Source organism: Dendrobium catenatum, unplaced genomic scaffold (assembly GCF_001605985.2).
Source record: "Dendrobium catenatum unplaced genomic scaffold, ASM160598v2 fragScaff_scaffold_1595, whole genome shotgun sequence".
Classification (NCBI taxonomy): Eukaryota; Viridiplantae; Streptophyta; class Magnoliopsida; order Asparagales; family Orchidaceae; genus Dendrobium; species Dendrobium catenatum.
In genome coordinates, this window is record NW_021320057.1 from 304,074 (window position 1) to 328,816 (window position 24,743).

General features: G+C 35.4%; 1 protein-coding gene across 2 annotated transcripts; it reads right to left on the reverse strand.

Annotated features, from left to right (window-relative positions):
• Window positions 1-2,200: 2,200 nt before the first annotated feature.
• Window positions 2,201-24,625, reverse strand: LOC110099988. Of its 2 annotated transcripts, none has more exons than XM_028700805.1 (3): window positions 24,476-24,625; window positions 11,885-11,997; window positions 2,201-2,489 (listed from the first exon to the last, which is right to left on the reverse strand). In XM_028700805.1, the coding sequence occupies exons 1-3, from the start codon at window positions 24,567-24,569 to the stop codon at window positions 2,409-2,411; spliced, it is 288 nt and encodes a 95-aa protein (XP_028556638.1). In that variant the 5' UTR covers window positions 24,570-24,625; the 3' UTR covers window positions 2,201-2,408. The 2 variants fall into 2 exon arrangements, with proteins under 2 accessions (XP_028556638.1, XP_028556637.1); XM_028700804.1 differs by having other exon boundaries at window positions 2,201-2,492.
• Between the last annotated feature and the right edge of the window lie 118 nt (window positions 24,626-24,743).

A 24,743-nucleotide genomic window follows, 5' to 3' on the forward strand; every position in this document is an offset into this window, starting at 1 on the left:
ACATTCGTTCCTTTTTATGTGACAGGGCAAGGAGGCAAACAAATTAGCTCAAGCTAATTTGAGACCCCTTCATGCATGAATTTTGGAGTTGCTAGAATCATTATAATGAGATTGTCATTTGATAATAGTTTACATTACTTTACTCTTATGTGTTCTCCGAAATAAATTTGAAGCCAATTTTTTAAGTATGTTCAACGACCTTTAAATGCGTTGAGTTGTGTATATATGGGGAAAGTTGACCTAAACATAAAAGCCCCATAATACTCGAAATTGAAAAAATATGCGTGTTATTTCTTTTTTTTTTTAGAAATACACCTAAAAGTTAAATTCATACCAAAATACACATGTTCAAGACTCCAAACAAACTTTTTTAATACATCACAATAAAATTTGATTAAACAAACTTTTAAATATTGTTCAAAAAATATTCAATCAAGGTTGGAAACTATGCGATGAAACATTTGATCCATGATCCAATATTATTCGAATTCAAATCAAATATTAATACTTCATATTCAAAACTTTTCAATCATGGTTCAAATATAGCTCAATTTAGTTTCAAATAAGATATTATCTAAAAAATTTATTAAATGGTTGATTTGTAAGTTCAAATAAGATTTGTTCAATGTTAAACATCGTAGTATAATACAACAAAATGCAATCACAACAACAATAACATAATAAACAATAAGGCAAACACAACCAGAAAAAAAAATAATGTCCTTATACTAAAATAACTTATTACAATTATTTACAATAATATATTAAGTCGCAATGTCTACAACAAAATAGATAAAAATTGTGTTACAACCAAATGCAAGAATAACATCTATAATATAAATATATCACTATAAAGTGCCTAATATAGTCACATTTACATCATTATAAAATATGCTTTTGAAGATCAACAGGATTGAAATCATTTTTATCAAGAAATAACAAATGTATATTTAACTTGTAACTATGAATTATAACCATCAAGCTTCCTATTAATCTTCAAAAACAAATTCATTGATATTAGTAGCACATTTAGTAAAAAACGACAATCTCACTAAAAGCAATGTAATGCCTTTCTACATGTATATTTAACACTTACATAGTCGGAAGTTATGTGCTTGCATCTTATATACAACACAATGAAGTCATAAGCTTCGAATGACTCAAAACGTCTAATAATTTCCTTCTTCACACCCCAGCTCTATATGTAACTCGAATATAGATTTATATGCATTGCACATCTCAAATGAGTTAATCATAAAAGATAAGTAGAGTGCAAAAAAAAAAAAATTCAAATTTTGTTCAAGTTGTCATTAAACAAATTATCAAAACTTGATCAAACTTATTATCAAAACTTGATCAAACTTACTAGGAGTTATTTGAGCAATGTTCTAGTACTAACCAAAACTTGAGAACCTTGATTGAATCTTGATTGAACTTTCTTTCATTATTATTTGATCTTAGTTTCAAAATACAAATAAGCTTCAACTTTTTTTAGGAATGTTTGATCATGTGATGAACATGTTCCAATCAGTGTCTAATTAAATTCGGAACAATGTTCAAAGATGATACATAATACCCTTCTATGTTTATCTTTCATAATATAAACATAAAAGCATCAATAACCTTCACTGATAATCCTTAGCTAGCTAGAGACACAGACGAAGATAAAAATCATGCATTAGAATTTTACTTCAGAACCATATATCATTCGTTAAAGAGAACTATCGTAGAAGAAGACAATACTAATAGAAGAGATCAATCAATTTCTTGCATGAAAAGTTGTATAAAGTAGAGTATCTCTTCCTGATGCAGACTGAATTTTTGGGTATATTTGCACAAGAATTTAAACAAATGGTACATTTCTTCAACTTCGAAAATAATGGGACATTTTAAACAAATTTTCACATTTTTATTTTGCTATAACTTATCAATTTTCAAAACAGAAAATTATGAAGATAATGAATTTTTTTATGATCAAATTTGTAGGAGTACAATATTTATAAGAAAATTATTTTCATATATTTTCCAAGAGAAATAATTCCACAATATTCATAACAAATTTGTAGGAGTACATTATTTTTATTTTTTTCGCTTTATTGTGCTACAGTTATTAGTTCGGGTCATGTTGAGTTGATTTAAAACTATAAACCAGCCTGCTCAGGCATGGTCAGAGTACCAATTCTTCCTTCTGATAATCTACTCAAAACAAAAAGATATTTCCTTCTTTCACTTTTATTTAATAAGTACCTCATCAAAAACGTCATATATATCACATCAATACATATATCATAAAAGGAAAAAGAGGGTACAACTGTAGTTTACAAACAGATTGGTGTTATAAACACTACAAAGCTGAGCTGCAGTTATTAAAATCGTTAACGAGCAATCTGAAGACGGTTCATCAAAACTTAGTGTTCTTTCTTTGATCGTTTCTTTGGCCTTTTCAGCGCCTTTCTTGTCTCCTCTGGAGCTTTTCTTTCCGCATACTGCTGCTGAAAGGAACAAATAAACCAATTCAGCAACTCGAAAAAGCTCAAAGGAATGAATAAACAAAATCAAGTAATAAGAATGAAGTTACTGTTCGAAACACATCAGAGAAATTGGGTTTAAGAGAAACATGGATATATTAAAAGGACTGTTATCTGACCATTGATTTATTCCTGCTCAATTTTCTTAGAGTTATCTGCTCTGTTTGTGGAAGCTTTTATCATGGTATCAGTGTTAGGAAATACTTGAAATTCCCAAATAAAACCTAACTATCTTAATGAAATCAGCGAGAACGATCCACAAATTCAAAGGATAAATCAGAAAAACAATAATTTTATTGCGATAATCAAACTAACGGAAGCAAATAGCAAGATACAATTGATCCTCTATTCGAGAGGAGGATCTATCTCTCCCAAATCGCTAGACGCTGCTAGAGCCCAAAAAGCCTAAGAGATCTCACATTTTAGCCAAATTCAAGATACCCTAACTCTAGGAAAACAAATTATTTAATGCACACAATCTAAAAGAAAACCTCTAAACAGTCCCTACATTCAAATTTTCCTAACTCCCTCCTAAACAGCTCTGCGGTGCTTGGGCGATCGAATCAGCGTACAAGAGAGGCAGACACTTCCGCCTGAGCCGGTCCCGTGTGGACCGGCTGGACCGGTCTAACACATAGCTCGATGCATTTCTTGGTGTTGGTGTTTACATTTTTTTCATTCTGCTGCAGTAGCATTAAGTATTTATGGTTTTTCATCTCTTGGTCTGTATTTCTTCACAAATGGAGACTATTTCATCTTCCACCAATAACACCCTTCTTCAATCTCAACCACCTACTAAGATGGGAGAGATTTCAATCCCTATTCAGATCAAATTTCTCAAGACGAATGTTGAAGCCAACATCAATATTTGACTCAATGTTAATCATTTTCAACTTTAGAAACCTTAACTTTTGACATTATGCAGCTCAACTTCTCAATATTCAATTTAATGTTCTACCGCTAGTGGTGGCCGAAATTATTTAACTTATGTCAAATGTCAAATCAGTGGTAAGCCTGGACATTCGCTTCCATACCGATTTCTCAGTTATGCTTGCAAATGATGCTCAAGCCACTACCAAATGGATATTAGATTCTGGTTGCAACCTCTCATTTGACTCGTGATGCAACTCAGTTTCGCAATGCCTGGCGTTACATTGGATCACAGCATGTTCAAATCAGTAATGGAGATTTGCTTCCAATTACACATACTAGTCAAGGAATACTCCCCACTCCACAACGTAGATACATCTTCATCCCCTATTTCATGTTCCTAATCTTTTTAACAATCTTCTTTTTATTCATAAACTAGTTTTCGATAATCCTTACTCCATTTTTTTTGATAATTCTAGCTTTTCCATCAAAGATTCAATGAGCAATCACAAATTTCTCCGAGGTCAACCTCATTAAGGACTTTTGCAAAAGTGGGCATGAGGGAATGCAACAACATCTCTATCATTAGCAACGATTCAACTTCAAGACAATACACCAACAAAAGAGAACAATGCATGGCAAGCATGCTAACTTGTTTGTGGACAACGATGCTGACAAATATCCTACAAACATACCTAAGGGAAGGAATATACCCAAGAAGATTGTGATGAATGCAGTGACATGATCCACTAGGAAACATCCTCTTGCAAATCTCTAGTAAAAACATCTATGACAAAAGCAAAAAGATATGTGCTTAAGGTTGATCCTTGATGTAATCCAACTGAAATTGGAAAATACTTGGTCAAACCACCTTGTGTTTGAACACAAGTAACAGCTCCAGCATACATATCCCTAATAACTTGAATATAAACATTAGTAATCCCTTTTTTTTTTAGAACTCTCCATAGCACTTCTCTTGGAACTTTATCCTATGCTCTCTAAATCAATAAATATCATATGAAAATCTTTCTTTTTCTCTCTATACTTCTCCATCAAATTTCTCAATAAATGTATGGCTTCAATAGTAGACCTACCCGGCATGAATCCAAATTGATTTTAAGAAAAGTAGTATCATGTAGTAAAATATGCTCCACAACTCTCTCCCATAGTTTTAAAGTATGACACATCAACTTAATTCTTTTATAATTTACACAATCTTGTGCATCACCTTTACTATTAAAGATATGAATCACCAAACTCATTCTCCACACATCTGGCATCTTTTTGGTCTTCAAAATAATATTAAAAAGTTTAGTAAGCCAAAAAATTCTTTTATCTCCTAAGCATTTCCACACCTCTATTCTCCTAAGCATTCCAACAGCTTTCCCACACTTTATTTTCTTTAAAGCCTCTCTAACTTCAGTTTAGTAATATACCGATAAAAACAAAAATTTGTATTTTCATTTAGAGTGTTAAGGTCACTAAAGTCAATCATATTTTCACAAATATTCATTGAAAAGCTTAGCAAAATATCTCATCCACCTTTGTTCAGTATCCTCTTCTAAAAAAAGTACTTTTTGATCTTCATCATTGATGCACTTCACTTAAACTAAATCCTTAGTCCTTACTGCTCATATCTCTTTGTTTAGCTAGCTTATAAATATATATTTCGTCATCTTTAATATATGATTTATTATATAAATTATTAAAAGCTAAAGCCTTTGCATCGTAGAATGTTTTCTTAGACTCCTTATGGGTAACTTTATAGCTTTCCCAATTTTCAAAATTTTACATCTAAACAATTTTTTTAATAGAGCTTCTTATTTTTTATCTTTTATTGCATATTTTATTCCACCATCAATTTTTTTTACTATTAGAAACTTTTCCTTTTGATATTTCAAGCACATCCTTTGAAACATTCTTAATATTACAAGTTATTATTTCCTAAATAACATTAGCCTCCTCATGCACCGACAAAATCTTAAGAACGTGAATCTTACTCTCAAAAATATTTTTGTTAGAGTTCTTTAAATGTCACCATCTAATCCTAGAACAACAATATATTATATTGTTCATACTCTGCCTCTTCATCTTAAAGTCCAAAACTAATAAGCAATGTTTGATACACAGAGTTTCACTCATAATAATTTTACAATCTTTGCAATCTAAACAATCTCTTTTTCTAACAAGAAAATAATCAATCTTAGTTTTATTATATCCATTCTTGTAAGTGATGGATGATCATCTCTTTTCTTAAATAAAGTATTAGCAATAACAAAATCATAAGCTAGAGTAAAATTTAACATAGTCTTACCACCTTTATTAGTCGCTCCAAACTCATAGCCACCATGAATACTTTTAAAATTCTCTACCTCTCTACCAACATGTCCATTTAAATCTCCCCCAATAAACATTATTTTTTCAAGATGTATCTTTTGTATTAATTCTTCTAAGTCATTCTAAAATTTTAATTTTGAGCATATATCCAAATCTACTTGAGCATAAGCACTTATAATATTAATAAACTTATCACCAACAATAATCTTCAAAGCTATAATTATATATTCAATTCTATCAATTTTTACAATATTATCTTTCAAACTCATATCTATAATCACAACTACACTATTTCTAGTACGACTTCTATCAAAATATCAATGTTTAAACCCTAAACTATCAATCTCCTTAGCCTTCTCTCCCACACATTTAGTTTCATGAATGATTAGAATATTTATATTTCTATGAATCATAATATCAATTAATTTCATTAATTTGCATGTAAGAGAACCTACATTCCACTATCCTAACCTAATTTTAGTTTCATGGACTAGCTTCTTTGCCTGCATCCGTCCATGATGTGGGAACACATGCCTATTTAACAATGCACCCGGGCACTGATGCAATGACCCTTGCACACTTCTCATTATATTCAGGTCATACAGCGCATCGCTTCCAGGGAACGCCCTAGCATTAACATAATGTATTAAAGGATTCATATCATGATTATTCAACAAGTTTTACGCTAGCTGTCAACTATCTAATGCAACTCTCCACTTTTCTCATCCAAGCCTTAGGACCTGATAATGGCGGTGTTGTTTTAACATATGCTGCAAACATGATAAATTTTTCTTATGCATATAGATACTCATACGAGGTGTCACTTGCAAGCAAAGACAAAATTATGATGCATACGAATACATATGAATAACATGTGAAAGATTTGTTATATATGTACCATAACCCGCTTATGGAATATGACGATCAAAATGCCAAATGACTGTATCAAATTTAAGCTTTTACTAGTTGTTGTAAAAGACTTGATCGGTGCACAGCTTGCCCACAAATGACAGTGGAGAGCCCATAATGCAAATCCTCTATAAGCATAAGTAATAAGATCGCGGTTGGCGTGAAGCATTATCTACAAACATAGGCATCAAGCTTGTGATGAATTAAAACATCTACAAGTAATTGCAGGGGGCTCATTAGTATGTGACAACCTACGTTTATAAAGCAACAAGTAATTCACACCTACAATGCAATGCCATCGGATCCGCAACACTTATGCAAACGGATAGAAGGCATCTATAAGCTCTCAAATAGAGTGTCGCGTACATTTAAATGATAGTTGTTCGCACAATTTATCAACATTAAAATTTTAAAATACCCCCACACATATATTGCAACACATATACACACAAATAGAGAAGTGCACGTGCAAGCTCCTTAATACACGGATGAAATTGTAAATGTACATGCAAGTATGTAAACAAATACAAGAAAATGCATGTGCAATCATATACCCGCATGAGCCGCAATGAACGTGTTGTAGGTACACACGTGACATCTGAGGAAGCTGCGTGGGTCAAGATATAAATCTAAGTTCAAGCCTGATCCTTCTATGTGGATGGATGGGAGTCGACACGGCTCGAACTATCAAACAAATATACGATCACGATATCGACCAGGATATTTGCTTCATACAATCATGTTAGGCCAAGAAAAAATAATTGATAAAGACCTAAAGTCGGCAACGAATATGATCTTATGCCAGCAATTAGACAGAGTCGACAAAATTCAACAAATAATTACAAAAATGCCCCCTAAACATCCGTATGGGCCCCGATGAGCATAATGTGTGCACATACGTGATGTTTGAGGATACTGCACGGGTCAAGAAGTGAACTCAAGTTCGAGCCTGATCCGTTTATATGGATAGATGGGAGTCAACACAGCTTGAACTTCCAAACAAATATACGATCGTAGTGTCGACAGAGATATTTGTTTTATACATTCATATTATGCCTTCAAGACCTATAATCAGGAAAATTCACTAATAAAAGCATACAATCGACAATGAACCTGATCTTCTGTCGACAAGGAGACAGAATCGACAAGGTTCAACCGATAAAATGAAAATTTCCCATAAATACCCCAATGATGGCCACGTTGATAAAACATCTCAACTGAAATGGACCACAAACATTCAAGCAAATGCCTCTTAAATGCCCATGAAAATTCAAAACTCCAAGAAAATATTGAAACCTAAAATATTTTAAAATTGAAATTCAATCATCAAATACTTAAAACAAAATCCATCCATCATCCATGATAATTTGTTGAGGTGAAAAAATTCAAATATAACTTTAGTTAACAAAGAGATAATGTCTGGTCGATTCTATCACTAAGATTCATTCTCAAACAGTATCCTGCAGTAAGAACGTGACATTGATACTCTAATCGACGGTTTGGTCGGATGGCTCAGCAAAGAACCCGTGGCCTGGCCAGATCGGCTCCACGTGGTTAACAATTATGACCGCAACCCTCTGACCTAGTGGCCTGGTTCAATGAATACATTGTATTACAGTTAAATCCTTGAAATATGAATCAATAGGATATAATCGATAAAAGACAAAGCCATCTGTTAGCTAAGGTGGATTCAGATTTATCCCCTTAAACAAATATTCACCCTCGGTCTACAAGGTATACTTGAACGAAACAACTCATGGCTACCGACAATGATCCTTCTATCAGGTTGGGTCGATTATCTCTTCTGACTAAGTTGACTAGGGACTATGATGGCTCAGGATGACGGAATCATGGGATATTAATCGGGCTCATCATCACTCCCCCCACCATCCGCTTTAAATGCAAGATGGAGACATTTTCAATTTTAAATATTAAATCTCAAACACTAAACTAATGCTGCTACTATACGACAGATACCACATATCCCTACGTATTTGTTTGACAACTAGCCTTAATCTAAAGTTCTCTCTCACTATCAGGAGGCATAATTAACTATAGGTGCTTGCGCCTATAGGAAACCAGAACTCAGATCTTAAAGTCCTCACAAGATAGGGTGAAATCTCTGGATAGTGTCTTATCTACAAACCCAATCTACCTTCTGAAAATTCACCTTGAACATAACTCGTTAAAACTCTCCTGAAAGATGGGAGGCCGTGGTGTGAATTTTCGGAGCCCATAAAAACATCCTTTCTTATTGCACCAAAGTTAATCTAAGTGATTGACGCAAAGGTAATAATCTCATTGATGTAAAACTATTCTTTATGGTATTAATATGAAACATTCCTTCATATATTAGTATGGCGTGAACAATCATTATTATTTTAATATTAAATTTCATTACATTTTACATATTTTCATGAACCCCAATTATAAGACTTTCATTTTTAATAAATGTCTCATTTAGCAGCTCTTATTATATGTTTTAGTAACAACATTAATTATAATAGTTTGTTATAGTAAACCAAGTCTGCTGAAACAAGTTATTGATCGTGTTATATCTTATTTATTATTATTTATACCATAGTCAACAAATTTCACACCTCCTGAGTTCATTTCATTTAAGCCAATACATATATATTGTCAATTTTAAATTATTAGTTGTGCATCATGAAAAGGAGAGTTTCTAGATACCTGCTTCATTCATCATGATGAGGTGGTTGAGATTATAAAGTTATTTATAAACAATGTCTCTTCTTTGATGAATTATTATAAATTTTTGGCGCATAAATTATTTGAATGTCAAGAATTTTTAGATGCTTTGACAGCATTGTTGGTGGATAGCTATTATTTTGAACATTTATCTTTAGTATAGATTAATTTTAAAATCGTCAGATAGCCACGTCTTGTTGACTTCTTGATATCTACCATGCCCAATGTGCAACTGTGACATTCCACTTATTTGAAAACTAGAATACAACATTTTTTTATAAAAAATATAAACAAAGTTAGACAGGTAATAAAGTTCTCCACCAATATGGAAAAAAGCAAGAAATCAAATATTACAGGACAAATCTTTGAATTTTGCAACCACATTGAAGCACATGAATGGAAATCTTCGTTGAAGCCATATCTATCAGACGGTAAACATTTTATATGAAGCATGCCATACTTAATATTCTGAATTTATAGAGTAAGGAATATTATGTTTAAGGGATTTTATCTCACTGATTACACCATCACTTGCGTTAGGTCATCAAAAGCCTAATCCCAACTTACTCCTATTTATCATGTCTGGACTTATCCTGACAATGTTGGGTCTGCATTCTTAATTATTTTTACCAATTCACTCCCATTCTATGTCGTGTTAAGTGTTAACTATATTTATTTTCCCCACAAATTCTGATAATGTATCTTTGAGTACCTCTTTCCATTCATATTTACTCCCATTATTGGTTGTACCATCTGATCTCTGTTGTACAAAACCCACATAGCATGATGTTATTTTCTACAACCTTGTCCCAATAATGTATGTTGCTCCCACCACATTCTCTCCAATTATTTAGCACTCTATAGTAGCGTTGTCGGTCTTCATATTCTTATTTTGGCCATCGTCAACTTTGTTTTTTGTCATTTTTGTCACCAAATTCTTAAATCCATATAGCACACCAGAAATTATAGTTATTTTATAAAATTATATTCTAAGTATCAATGGCGTTCTCTAATCATATGATCTCACAGGAACTTTTCTGCTTTACCACCCAATTTTAAATTTATCAACAATGATTTCATCTACATCCTAATTTTTTTTTTGAATAAAATTTCAAGATGTCTAAATCTATCATAAACAGCCAACGCCAAATCTGCAATATTTGTGAAGAATGTCATGTTTAATATTGTGAATTTATCGACTAAAGAGCATTACTTTTAAGGATGTTTTGCCTCACTCATTGCAACATCAACTGCATTAAATCACAAGCAACCTCATCCCAACTATTTAGGTTATGCATTATGAATCCCCTTTCCCCATTCTCTCTCATTGTGTATGATGTCAGGTGCTAACTCTACAAGGTTGCCCCATCCTTCCCACACCCACCCCAAGGAAAAAAAAAATTCTAACACCTTTGATCAATCTCGTCTTTCAAATTCCTCCGAACACTTGGATTCACCTTCTAATCTCTATTGTACAAGCTCAAATAGCTAAACATTATTATCCACAATAAAATGTAACGCTCACACAATCTTTGCAATGCAATCACTTCTAAACTTGCTTTACCATATAATCATCCTCAGTCATTTCAACCACCTTCAACTTGATTTTTACTCATGTTTTTTGATCAAATAATCAAATTCATATGCCATACTTGAAATTATAGTTATTTCATTAAATTACATTTTAAATATCAATGGCACTTATCATATGATGTCATAAGAACTCCATTTTACCGCCAATTTTTACGTTATACATCCCATTTTTTCAATACAATTGTTTCAGAGATATAAACCTATCACAAATAGGTAACAACGCATGATCCCTCCAACATTATATACTAATCATATAAAAAGGTACCTAATTCTAAATTTGTTGTAATCTTAAATCACCTCCATAACAAATACTAAGACATTAAAACTCAATGCTTGTTGGTGACTTAGTGCCATTTTTGAATTGGTATTCTTTGGTCCCTATAGAATAATTTACAACACTAGTCATTTCTATCATATGCACTTTATATAACATCAAAGATTCGTTAACCTCCAACATACCTATGACTGACATTATTCCTACCCAGAATATTGATTCTTGAGGTAAACATCACATTGCCTTTAAAAACAAAAACACATGAAGAAATTTATTGTTGCTTTATATATTTTTTCATAATTATCTTAAAAAAATATTGCTAATACTTAACCTAGAGGTAATTTCATATTCCTAATATAAGAAATTTAAAATAATTTTGAAGCGGATGTGAAAGCCAGCGAATGATAAAGCAGGCCTCTCATCTACCAAAAAGCTTAGGCCTCATGTTCTGATTGCTAAAATCAAGTGCATCTTGATCAACACACAAAGTAATCCAGTGAAGGAATAAATATGTTGAAGCTTACTAGTCATCCTGAATCTTGATTACAAAGTCCTAGGAATTTTGAAATTAAAGCAAGATCAGTATATCAGTTGACAAAACCTAATTGCAATTTCAGTTTGTAAGCAATACAAGAGGATGAATATAAGAAGAAAAAAAACTGACCTCTTCCAACTTTTTCTGAAGTTGCAAAAGTTCCTGACCACAGGCAATACATTCAGCATGGTACGCAGCAGCTAACTCTTTTATCAAGGCCTTCCTTTTGATAATACCAATCACTTTGAAAAAATAGAAATAAAGGATTTCATTTTTTATAATATTTGTCAAACCGACACAAGAAACAAACATGCAGCACAGTATACGCTGTTAAAAGTAAATTTGTAATGAAACCAAACTTCAATGACAAACACATCTGACCAATCTTCAGCAAAGTCAATATAAGAAATTAATTAGCAGTCAAATAGGATACAGATTTAAAAAACTTGTGAGAATCAGCACAATTTACAGCCAACAAAATTGAAGGAAAAAAAATTAAGCTATGAAAGAGGAATTTTCCATCATGTAAGTTCAGTTCAGCAGTTAAAGGCTTTTCTCTGGCAAAAGCGTCCTAAAAAACTGTCAGTATGCTATAAATAGAAGACCTAACAACTTGTCATTCTAGAAAAGACTAAAATGCATCGCCTAGGGTAAGTTTATATCCATGTGTTGACCAGTCCAGCCGGCCCATTGCTCAGGTTTACATGAGGCGGAACAAGCAGGTTCGTACCCTAGGAATTGCCGCCCAAGGCAATTGTGGGGCCCACTAGGGAATCCCATTAGGAAGGAGGGGCGGGCTAGGGCTGTAGAGGGATTTGGCTTTTTTTTTTTTTTTGTCTTGGTGCTTGACATTCTTGGGCTCTAGCGGCGTCTAGGGATTAGGAGAGATAGACCCTCCTCTTGAATTGAGAATCAACTGTATGTTGGTATTTTCCTTCCATTATCTCTAATTATTGCAATAAATTGCTTTTTTTTCCCTCAAAGTTTTGTGGATGTTTCCCTTTGTTTTTCCAAGATTAATAGGTTTTCACTTGAGATTCTTAAGTGTTTCCTATCAAATTGGTATCAAAGAAGTTTTTTGGACTGTTTTTGGGCTATTTTTGTGAATTCCAGTGGCTGAACTTTGTCCGAAGAGGGACTGTTTTGCTGATTTTGGGTTCGCGATCCAGGTTTTTGAGTCCAATAAAAATCCGAGTATCGATGACGGCCAAGAAAGTGAATGCATTGGAAGAACGCCTTGAGGGGGATATGAGCCAAATGAAAGCAACAGTGGAGGATAGAATATCCTCCATGGAAGGCAAAGTTTCAGATCTTCATGAGATGGTGAAGAAGATACTGGACAATCAAAATCAAACGGCAACATCAGAGGCAAGAGGTCCGGTAGCGAGACATATGAATTCTGAAATTCGTAGGAGTGAAAACGAGGTGAGATCATAGAGGAGAGATGCATGATTATTGGGGGCATGAACCAAGGGGTGCTGATTAGGAAAGAAAAAAGGTGGATTATTGTAGGAGGGGTGCTTATTTTGAAGAAAGGAGGGTGAAAATGAAGATAGGTATGGGTATGAGCGTGGAAGAGAGGATCAGGACATTTGGGGGAGGACTAAACACTTGGGGAAGGGGAAAATATGGAGGAATTAGGGTAGATCCGAAAGTCTGGAAGTTGAGGATGCCCATTTTTCAAGGGGATGATGCCCATGAGTAGATCTACATAGTAGTGATGTATTTCGCCATCAATGGGTTGATGGAGGAGAAATTGACGGCAACTAGCTTATGCTTGGAAGGGAAGGCGTTGGCTTGTTACTAGTGGAGAGACACAAGGAGGCCCACATGGAGTTGGAGGGAGTTCAAGGAATGCTTATTGGACATTTCCAAACAAGCAGGGGAGGGGACTTCTATGAGCAGTTCTTTGCACTAGTACAGGAAGGCTCAGTGATAGATTATCGCGAGATATTTGAGTACCTGGCGAGTCGATTGGATCGACTATCGGAGACTGTTCTAGAGGGGAATTTCATGAAGGGACTTAAATCAAATATCTGGGCAACGATTATGTTCATAAGGCCTCGTGACTTGGGAGAGGCTATGGAGCTAGCACAACTGGTGGAGGATCAGAAGTACCAGGAGAGAGGAGCCATAGGAAGCAATTCAGGTGGCTCTTACAGGATGACTACCACTCTCTTAGCACACAAGAGGCCTGCATCAGGCAACATTCGTTAGACCCCAAGGGAGAAGCCAGTAAGAGGAGGAATAGGGGGAACTTCAAAATATTGAATGAAAGGGAGATGCAAGATAAGAGGGTGAAAGAATTATGCTTTAAATGTGATGAGAAGTATACTCCATGGCACATATGTCGGGACCAAACTCTTCAGGTTCTTACCGTCTGTGATGACGAGGAAACTGAGGAGGGGGGTGAGAGTGAGATAGGGGGAGAGGAGGAGGACAAGCTATATCTTGACGTGGCAAAGGTCTCCATAAACTCACTGCTATGATTCATTCTGAGTCATACCATGAAAGTGAAGAGGGAAATAACAGACAGTGAGGTGGTGGTGTTGATTGACAGTGTGATTACCAACAATTTCATCTCCAACTAAGTTGTGGACCAATTGAGGGTGACATTGGTGGATACGGGGTGTTGTGGAGTGATAATGGGTACAAGGAAGGTGGCGACGGACGGAGATTTGTCGGGCAGTAGTGCTGACCATACAAGGGGTCCAGGTGAGGGAGGATTTTCTCCCATTCGAGTTAGGGAGTATTGATGTCATCTTGGGGATGAAGTGGCTACAGACCTTAGAGAACACCAAGGTCAATTAGGGAGCATTGAAAATGGAGCTAGTGGTGGAAGGGAGAAGGGTAGTGATCAGGGGAGATGTAAGGCTCTCCAAAACTGTGGCATCAAAAACCATGGTAAAAAGCATACAAGAGGTGGGGAAGGTTATCTGGTGGAGCTACAGAAGCTGGAAGGGGTCAAATTTGAGGAGGGTGGGAACATCCCTCTTTCAGTACAACCATTGATTCAACAGTTTAGTGAGATATTTCTGTCACCTCAAGGATTGCCACCTTCAAGGGAGGAGCACACTATCACCTTGAGGGAAGGTGCGTCACCAATCAGTGTCAAGCCCTACCACTATCCTCAATTTCAGAATGATGAAATTGAGAAGTTGATAAGAGAGATGCTGGTAGCAGGGGTTATCAGGCACGGTGTGAGTCATTTTTCTAGCTCAGTCTTACTGGTTAAGAAAAAGGATGAGAGTTGGAGTTTGTGCGTGGACTATAAGGTGGTAAATAAGGAAACTATGCCAGACAAGTTTCTTATCCCAATGATAGATGATTTGTTGGATGAGCTAAGTAAGACAGTTATCTTCGCTAAGATAGATCTGAAGTCAGGGTACCATCAGATCAGAATAAAAATGGAAGTTGTGTCAAAGACTGCTTTCAAAACTCATGAGGGGCATTATGAGTTTCTAGTGATGCTTTTTGGCCTCAATAATTCCCCAGCCACCTTCCAATTCCTCATGAACAATGTTTTCCGACCCTATCTCAAGAGATTTATGCTGATATTTTTTATTATATTCTGATTTATAGCAGGTCGGATAAAGAGCATTGGGAGCACTTCAGGAAGATTTTTTCGGCGTTATAAGAGCATCAGCTAAGGGCCAGACTGAAGAAGTGTTATTTAACCTTAACTAGTGTGGAGTACTTAGGAGTTAGGACATGTAGTCTCTTAAGAGGGTGTAGATATGGATCATACCAAAATTGAGATTATGTTGAGATGACCACTGCCCAAAAAATTTCAGAGCTGAGGGAATTGCTAGGGTTAACTAGCTATAACAGGACGTTCGTGAAGGGCTATAGCACCATCGCATGGCCACCAACAGAATAGTTAAAGAAGGATGGTTTCATGCCCGGGGGGGGAGGCGACCACATCAGCTTTTGAGAAATTGAAGAAGGTCATGACCACCGTGTCGGTCTTGGCCCTACCAGATTTCACTAAGGTCTTCATAGTGGAGACAGATGCCTCAGGGTATGCATTGGGAGGAGTACTCATGCAGAACCATCGACCCATCGCCTACTTCTGTAAAACCCGAAATACGTCATTTGAGTGCGTCGCACGCATCTCGATGCGCCGCGACGAACTTAAGTGAAATTTCGACGTCGTCGGAATTCGACGAAATAAATTTCGTTAGATTCGTCTCGAAATTTCGAGCAAAATGGTATAAAGAACTTATACCAAATTTCGCTCAGTTTGGAAGATATAAATTGTCGAAGAAGGTTTAAGTAAACTTTAACCTTTCTACCCATTTTGCCCTAAAGTTAGCCATCTTGTATATTTTGAAAACTCTTTTTTGGAATGAAATTAGAGAAGATTTAGAGGCGCTTTTTGTCTTTGATGAGTTCAATGAATAGTTTCTTTTTGTTAAGAAGAATGACTAGTTAATTTTATTACATGTCCGATCTCGTTCCCGCCTCGTATCTACGAGCTAACCGGGCCGGGTCGTGACAACTTCAGTCAGGTGTTGACACCTAGAGCCAGGCTGAAGTCAGTCTATGAGAGGTAATTGATGGTCATTGTGCTAGCAATCCATAAGTGGTGACCCTACTTGTTGGGTCGACATTTCATTGTTAAGACGAATCAGAGGAGCCTGAAGTACTTATTGTAGCAGAGGATGATGAAAGAGGAGAACCATAGATGATTGTCAAAGTTATTGGAACATGATTTTGAAATCCAGTATAAGCCAAGGATAAAGAACAAGACAGCGGATGCCTTGTCCAGATATATGGGGTAGTTACATACTATAACCAGTGGCGGAGCCAGAAATTTTATTCGGGGGGGGGGGGGGGGGAAAAATTAAAATAATTTTATTTGCTGTCTCATTATCAGGGGGCTCTCTGTTTGGAGGCAAGAGAAGAGCGAAAGATATTTAAATGAGTTTTATTCAACATTCTTTAAAATATTTTTATTTCAGCTAATTTAAGTGAGTTTCAATTTCAACTACCCAAAATTTTTTAAAATAAAGTTTCAAATAGAAGTCGAAGATTTTCGCTAGAACTTATATATATATTGAGATTTTTTATTAAAAAAGAAATGAATTAATTGCATAGCATAAATCTGAATAAAAATATAGCTTAATGATTAGAAATCAACGATCTTTAGCTCAATGGATTCATCTCATCGAGCCGCTCAATTCGACTATAAGCAAATAAATTTTGGAAACTGTTTGATCATCCAAATTATGTTTTGAACCTTTCAAATACGCTTCGGGTCCTTGATTTGGACTCATTTGGGCTCAGATTGAGTCAAATTTGGTGTTGTTGGGTTCGTATTTTTAAGACATTCAGTTCAACTATAAGTTTGTTGAAATCGGAGTTCAAATGGTCTCCGATTTAATTTTTGAAGTTTCTAACGTGATTTTTTTCTCGAGATTAGTGCCCGATGAAGATAATTTTTTGATGATATATCATTATATCAATAACTTAGTCTTGATTTAGAAAAATAAATTAATTCATTTACTTAAATCGAGCATGTATATAAGAGAAAATAATTGATTTCTCATATATAAAAATATACATGTGAACTTTTGCTCTTCCTTTTTCTCCTTAGCCAGGTGGTGATTGGTTGAAGACCCCCCCCCCCCCTCCCTCCGCCACTGGCTATAACAGTGTAGATAGCACTGATACTGAATTGGGGGCCAATAAGGAGGAGAGTGCACATGATAAGAGACTGGCGAGGATTAGGGTAGATTTATTAAAGGATGGGACTAGCCACCCATGTTATTCTTTAGAAGAGGAGAGAATTCTATACCAGGGGAGATTCGTGATGCCTAAGACATCAGGCCATATTCCAAACCTACTACAAGAGTTACATGGTAGCACTATTGGGGGTCATTCAAGGGTCCAAAAGACATATAGGAGACTAGCTTCAAAGTAGTGCTAGAAGGGGATGTACAAGGATATGGAGTTGGTAGTCATACGTGAAATATGTCATAGGAACAAGTATATGGCCATGTCTCCAAGAGGATTAATACAACCCTTAGCTCTACCAGGTCGGGTGTAAGAGGAGGTATCCATGAATTTCATAGATGGATTATCCCGATCAAAATGGTTCATAATAATTTTAGTGATAGTAGACAGACTGAGCAAGTATGCTTATTTCATTCCCCTACGACACCACTACACTACAGTAACAGTGGCATCAGCTTTCATCAAGGAGGTGGTCAAACTGCATGGGATACCAGAGTCTATAGTATCCAACATAAATAAGGTGTTTCTCGATCACTTTTAGAGGGAATATTCACACTATAGCGGACATTACTGAAGAAAAACACCGCCTACCACCTGCAGACAGATGGGAAGACGAAGGTGGCCAATAGGATCTTGGAGACATACCTACGATGCTTTGTGTCGAAGATACCTTGGCTATGGGCCAAGTGGTTAGCATGGGCAGAGTGCTGGTATACGACCATATCATTTTCCTTCTCAAATGACCCCATACAAAGTATTGTACGGATGTGATCCACCACACCTGGTGCATTTTAGGCATAGTAGCACCCAAGGTTCTTCAGTAGAGGAATACTTGGAGAAAATGTATAGGGTGTTGGAAGAAGTGAAGAGGCATCTGTTGAGGGCTCAATAGATTATGAAGAAATAGGCATATGGACATAGGAAGGACATCCAATTTGAGGTAGGGAAAAGGATATTCTTAAAGCTCTGACCTTATAAGCAAAAGACAGTCGCCAACAGAAAGAATGAGAAGCATGCCCCAAGGTACTTTGGACCATATGAGGTATTAGAGAGGATTGGAGCGATGACATATCGATTGAAATTACCATCGACGGCAACTATACATCTCGTATTCCATGTATCCCTACCGAGGGCAATTGGGGATCAAGTAGCGAGTTCTGAGTTACCAATGACACTGACAGAGGTCTTGGATGTGATATTAGAACCATTAGAGTTGATAGGGGTTCGTCAAAGAGAAGAGGGAAGTAAGGAAGTGATCAAATGGAAGAGCCAACCAAACTACGCCACCTGAGAGCCCTATGTGGATGAAATATCAGTTCACCTCCTTTCACCTTGAGGACAAGGTAATTTTTTGGGAGGGAGGTAATTTTAGACCAGTCCAGCCAGCCATAGGCAAAGGGTCGGCTCAGGTTTACATGAGGTAGACCAAGCAGGTCCGCACACTGAGAATTGCTGCCCAAGGCAATTGTGGGGCCCGCTAGGGAATCCCATTAGGAAGGAGGGAGGTTGGCTAGGGTTGTAGAGGGATTTGACTTGTGTTGTTTAATTGTATGTTTTAAGTAGGAAGGGAAAATTAGGTTTAGGGATTGGAGAGAAAGGTCCTCTTCTTTTGTTAGATTGGTCCATGCTGGATGCTAGAAATCTGAGTGAAATGAAATTTGGAAAAAAAAAGTTGAAAAGCTCAAATCAAAGGCGTTTATAATCAACACATCAAATATTTGGATTCATTTTATTTCCTTCACTTTTCCTCAACTAAAAGGAAGGCAAAATGTAAGACCAAAGTATTCATTCCTCACTCTCGTCTTCTACTATATATTAATGGGATTGGAGATAGAAAAAGAGTCTTTTGGGTCAAACAGAACTTCTAGGTTGTCATTATGTACAAGTGGATTGTTAAGGAAAAAATTAGATCAGGAGCTCATAATATGAAATTTGTCAATAACAAGATAGTTCTGTATAAATTACAAGACACCTATATAAAAATTAGAAGACAATTTTTTGTTCAATACAAACAACAAGACAGAAAAATAACTTACATAAAATTATCATGTTGTTTAAAAGAAATGCCTTGTACTCCTGACCAATTTTGTAACGACAGTTCATGATTTTTTTTAAAAGTATTCCAGAAATCTTTTGTCTTGCATATCTTTTTAAAAATCACACTTTAAAATTCAAGAAGTGTAGTACACGGTTTTTTATATATAATACTGACATATTCATAAGGAAAAATTGCTTTGAATGTCTCATTTTGTAATGTTCAATATTACTTTTTTATTAATTTTAATAAATTACGCCATATTTTACTATAAATTCTAGAATAAAATCCATATAATATGGGTGCATACAATAGCACCAATGTCATACTTTACTTATTAGGGTGACATAATTTTTACTTTGGCATCATCATCAGAATGTGAAATGAATATATATATATATATATATAGTGGAAGATAAGATTAGAGAGAGACGCCTTAAGATGGTTTGGTCATATAAATCGTTGGCCTTTTAATGACCAGGTTAGTAAAGTAGATGTATTAGATCAGACCTAAGTTAAGAAAGATAGAGGCAATAGACGTAAAAAGATTGGTTAGAAAGTGTTAGAAATGACCTTTTTTATCAGATTTAAATAAGAATTTCACTCTTAATAGGACAATGGAGAAAAAGTATTCATGAAGCCCCACATAGTGAGATAAAGGTTTGATGTTGTTGTTATTGCATCTTCAAACTTATTGATGGGGACATCAGATCATCATGGAAAGTTTATCAGAGACGTGGCCGCCGATCTACGGCCACGATCGAGTCTTTATATTTTTGAGTCATTGATGTATTTTATTTTCATGCATTTTTTTTATTTGCTTATGTAGTTTTATTATTTCCCGTTGTACCCCTATTATGGGAGTTGTCGTTTGTAAGCCCAAAGGGCATTTGTGTCATTTGTTTTTGAGTCATTTATATGAGGCTATTTAAAGCCTCCCTTTGCTCTATTTGTGGTTAATGAATGAATGAATGATTATTAAGAAGTTTCCTACACTTGTGCTTGAGAGCATTTGAGAGTTCTTGGAGAGTTTTGGAGAGATCCCTTGGAGAGGGAGCTTAGCACATCACCCACCAACCTTGGATACGGCCGGGTTCGTGATTTTCTCTTTGTATTCTCACCTTCCCTCGTCATCTTCTTTCATTCGTCGTCGTCACGCCCAACTCGACCAAATTTCACTCAACTTCATCCACACAACAAGCTCCATTAAAATTCCCCCATAACCTCGGCCACCTCCACCCGTCCTCACTTTGGCCGCCGGCCAAGGCCCCAACCCGCCGGCCTCAACCATTCCCCTTCACCCTTGAATTTTCTAACCGGACCGAGGATTAATTTGAGATGATTTTGAAATTCAAATCTCTTTGAAATTGCATTCAAGTTCCTTCCTAATTTAGCTACTCTATTTTAGGAAAGTAATTGAATTAGATCTCTTTTGAATTTTAAATTTCAATTGGATTTAATTTAAAACTTTCCTAATTTCAAAACTTAAATTAGGAAGCCTTAATCAATCCCATAAAATCCTCCCACCCTCATGCAAACCGCCGGCCCCTCCTATACCCATTAAATTCCTTTTGTTTATTTCCTAAAACTCTCCCCCTAGTTAGGAAATAATTTCAAAAACCCCCAATCTCTCCCTGGCTGAAATTACCTATTCCCTTTTCTACTTAATTTCTTTCCAAGAGAGAATCTCTCTTTGGGAAACAAATTAAAACTCCAGCTCCTCTACAAACCGCAGCCCCTCTCTCTTACCGCCCCTCTATCCTTCTCATTACTCCTCTCCCTACCTTTATTGCTCCTATGGTTTGCTGCCATAGTTTTTGCTCTTGCTAATCCTTGCTCTCCCCAACGTTAGAGGCTGATTTCCTCTCAGATTTTTAGAGTAAAATCTGAAATATTTCAGACTTTGGAATAGTAATCAGATTTGCTAGAAGACACTTGGGGTTTGTTTCCTCTTCTTTCACCACAGAAACTTCTTTCTCGTGGCCACCGCTTGAGAGGAGCATCGATTGTTGGAAGCCATTACCGTCCAATCACTCATGTATGGCAGATCCGGATGTTGACTACGGCATAACTTGGGACGAAGACGGTTTCGTAGATATTCTTCAATCAATTTATTTTGACATAAATCCAAGGGTTGACCATACCGTAGAAGAGTATTTGGAGCGAACGTTGATCTACTTGGTCGAAGCTATCGACGAGCGCTTCAAAGGCGTCGAGTGGAGGATCTCCACCTCCCTTTGACAACGGTTATCTTCTTTCAAATCTTATTCGTTCTTTTAGTCTAACTTTTCTTTGGTTTGGTTGTAGTTACGAAGGCTCCTCCAAGTGCTATTACTAAAGCTTAGTTATCGTAGGTCTTGAGCGCACTTTCAATGCATCCTAATTTTCATTATTAGATTAGGGATTAATTTGAAGGCTACTACTTTGTTTTGTCTTATTTTCTTATTTGTCTTGAAAGGTTTTAATCTTGGAGCATGTGATTTGGCCTAAGCAAAATTATCGCCTTAATTGTTTTTATTCGTTGTTAAGAACTGCTAGTAATTTTATTCTAAATTTATTCTAATCAAGAATTGCGCAATATCTAAGTGATTCCAAAGTCATTCTCCTCTTAGTAGTCCTGCATCACTTATATAATTTGTAGTTTACTCTGTGTTACATATTAGAATATTTGTAACGATAGACAAAGATTATGATCTTAGATTTGCAAGAATATCACAAATACAAATAAAAGAAATTCAAAAGACACCAAAAGTTTAAGAAAATTTAGAGGAGGCACCCCAATTTCGAAGAAATTCAAAGGGGCGCCAAAACTTATAAGTGGAAAATCCGAAAATGAAAAAAATAATGAGGTATAATCCAGTTGAAATAATTTACCATGGAAATAAGATTATAAAAGCTCTTTTTCCTTTTAATTGAAAAAGATGATATTACAACATATATATTATTATATTATCTTCCTATGATATGCTAGAGAATATTGGTGATATAGTGAAAGGTGATGATTGCAGTCAGACAATGTCAACCAAGCAAACAATTGGGCGACAACAAATTCTTCAGTCTCTAAGCTCTCTCCAATTTCAAACCCTCTTCATATGGACGAGCTATAGAAATAGGGCAACAATGATTGTTGGAGGTGACCTTTGGCATCAACCGTCGGGCAGGAAAACTAGTATTCTTCAATCTCTAAGCTCTCTCCAATTTCAAACCCTCTTCATATGGAGAACGGGGGTTTGTTAATATCTTTCAGAGTGGCATTTTGATTATTTTAGCTAAAATCCCTAAACACTTCATCGGGCATTCCATGTTGATTTATTGAATCAAAGATCATTCATTGTGCATATAAGAACCTTAATGACATTGTCATATTGGGAGCATGGGATTATTCTCATTGAGACGCTCATTTTGACCATAAGCACACAAGATTCAAAGATTGTTTGGTCTTTCAAATATAAAAAAAAATTCTAACTATGATTTAAGTAATTAATTTGGAAACATTTGGATTCAAATCAAGAAAATTCCGAAGTTCTTGGGTTCTCCTTATCTATACGTTCATTTTGACTATGAGTTTGTTAAAATTGGAGTTCAAATAACCCTAAATTTAATTCTAAAAGTTTAAAATTCAAATATTACATCAAGAATTGTGCTTGATCAAATAGATTTTATGATGATCCGTAGACATTGTCTGCCGCTGACACTAACATCTACCTATTGATGTTTGACTTTTGCTTATCTTCATCATCCTATATTGCTTCTACAACATTTTCTATTACATCCACCAGAGAACAGGCTAATGTTTCAAAAAAATGTTATCTCATCTTCTCAGCTTTTTTTTTATTTGAATTATTGCATACTCGTCTTCTCAACTTCAATTATCTTAAGCCCATTGGTTGTTTCCCTTTTCCAAGTTTTTCAAATTTCACATAATAATGATGTCACTTGTAAACTTTTTTTATTTGTGTATTATTTGCATTTTTTGTACAATACTAATATAAAAAAAATCACTTTACCAACTCAAATTTTCCAGCACACAATAATTTATATCTTCTACAATGCTGAGGAAAAATTGAGATGGTATTATTTTGGAACAACTATTCAAAAGTTTAGGCTTTCACTATGTTCTTCGTGCAATAACAGGGGAAGTACTGATATTGGTATATGGGGTTACATAAAATATCACAAAAAATTATCATAAACAGTTAATTGTTACTTGTGCAAGCTGGCGAAGCCCACAGTGCACAACTCCCCAAGCTCTTATGCATGATCATTATAATTTTCTTCAGAAGTCTAAACGTTTCTATTAATTCTTTGACGCCATTTGTGTATCAATTACTGTAAAAAATAGTGCTACTTTGTTTATCCAACTCTTGTTTGTCATTATTAGCGACAACTATCATCATAATACTTATCATCATTATTATCCTCAACCACACTATTCTCCAGCGTTCACTAATCTTACACAATCCTTAAATTGTCAAAGTTGTCTCAAATTAGGCAGATAAAGACGAACCCTATGATGCATTAATGCATATAAGACTCATTTGATACGGTTTGAACAATCCAATAAATAAAAAAGAGCAAGAATTACAAGTTTTCAGTCATGAGTATTTGATGAACCATTTAACAAAAAAGGCATGTTCATAGCACTGGCTCCAGCAAAAAAAAAAGGTTTCAGCTGAGAAACTAAAGGAAAAAAAATAAAGCATTTTCATTAAATTCTTAATCAATTAGGCATAATGTCCCCTGCAAAAATTATTGGCGTTGGTCTAGCATTTTTATCCAGCTGCTATTCTTTCTTCTGCCAGGAAGATATATTTTCTAGGAACGTGATAAAAAAAATAAAAATAAAAATTTAAAAAAAAAAATAATTTCTAGGAACGTGAACAAAAAAGGTACAACCTGCTCCTAGAAAATTCTCCAGAAAGAACTTGAAAATGACAGAAAATTACTTCGGCTTGGATCAAACTTCACAATTTCTTTATTAGCCACGGCTTCCTCTCTGGAGGCAGTTGTTAGCTCGGGGACATGATCCTTCAACTCCATTGTCAGTTTCCCTTTCACGCTGCAAATCCAAATTAAGCCTTGTATATTAAAATTGTGTCTTTCTAGTCTTCCAATCAAAAGATACGATTCATCAAGCAAAGTCACTCGTAGATGAAAAACAAATAGGGTTAGAGCATGCCGATAACACAAGTGAGATAAATTCATAAGTTCCTT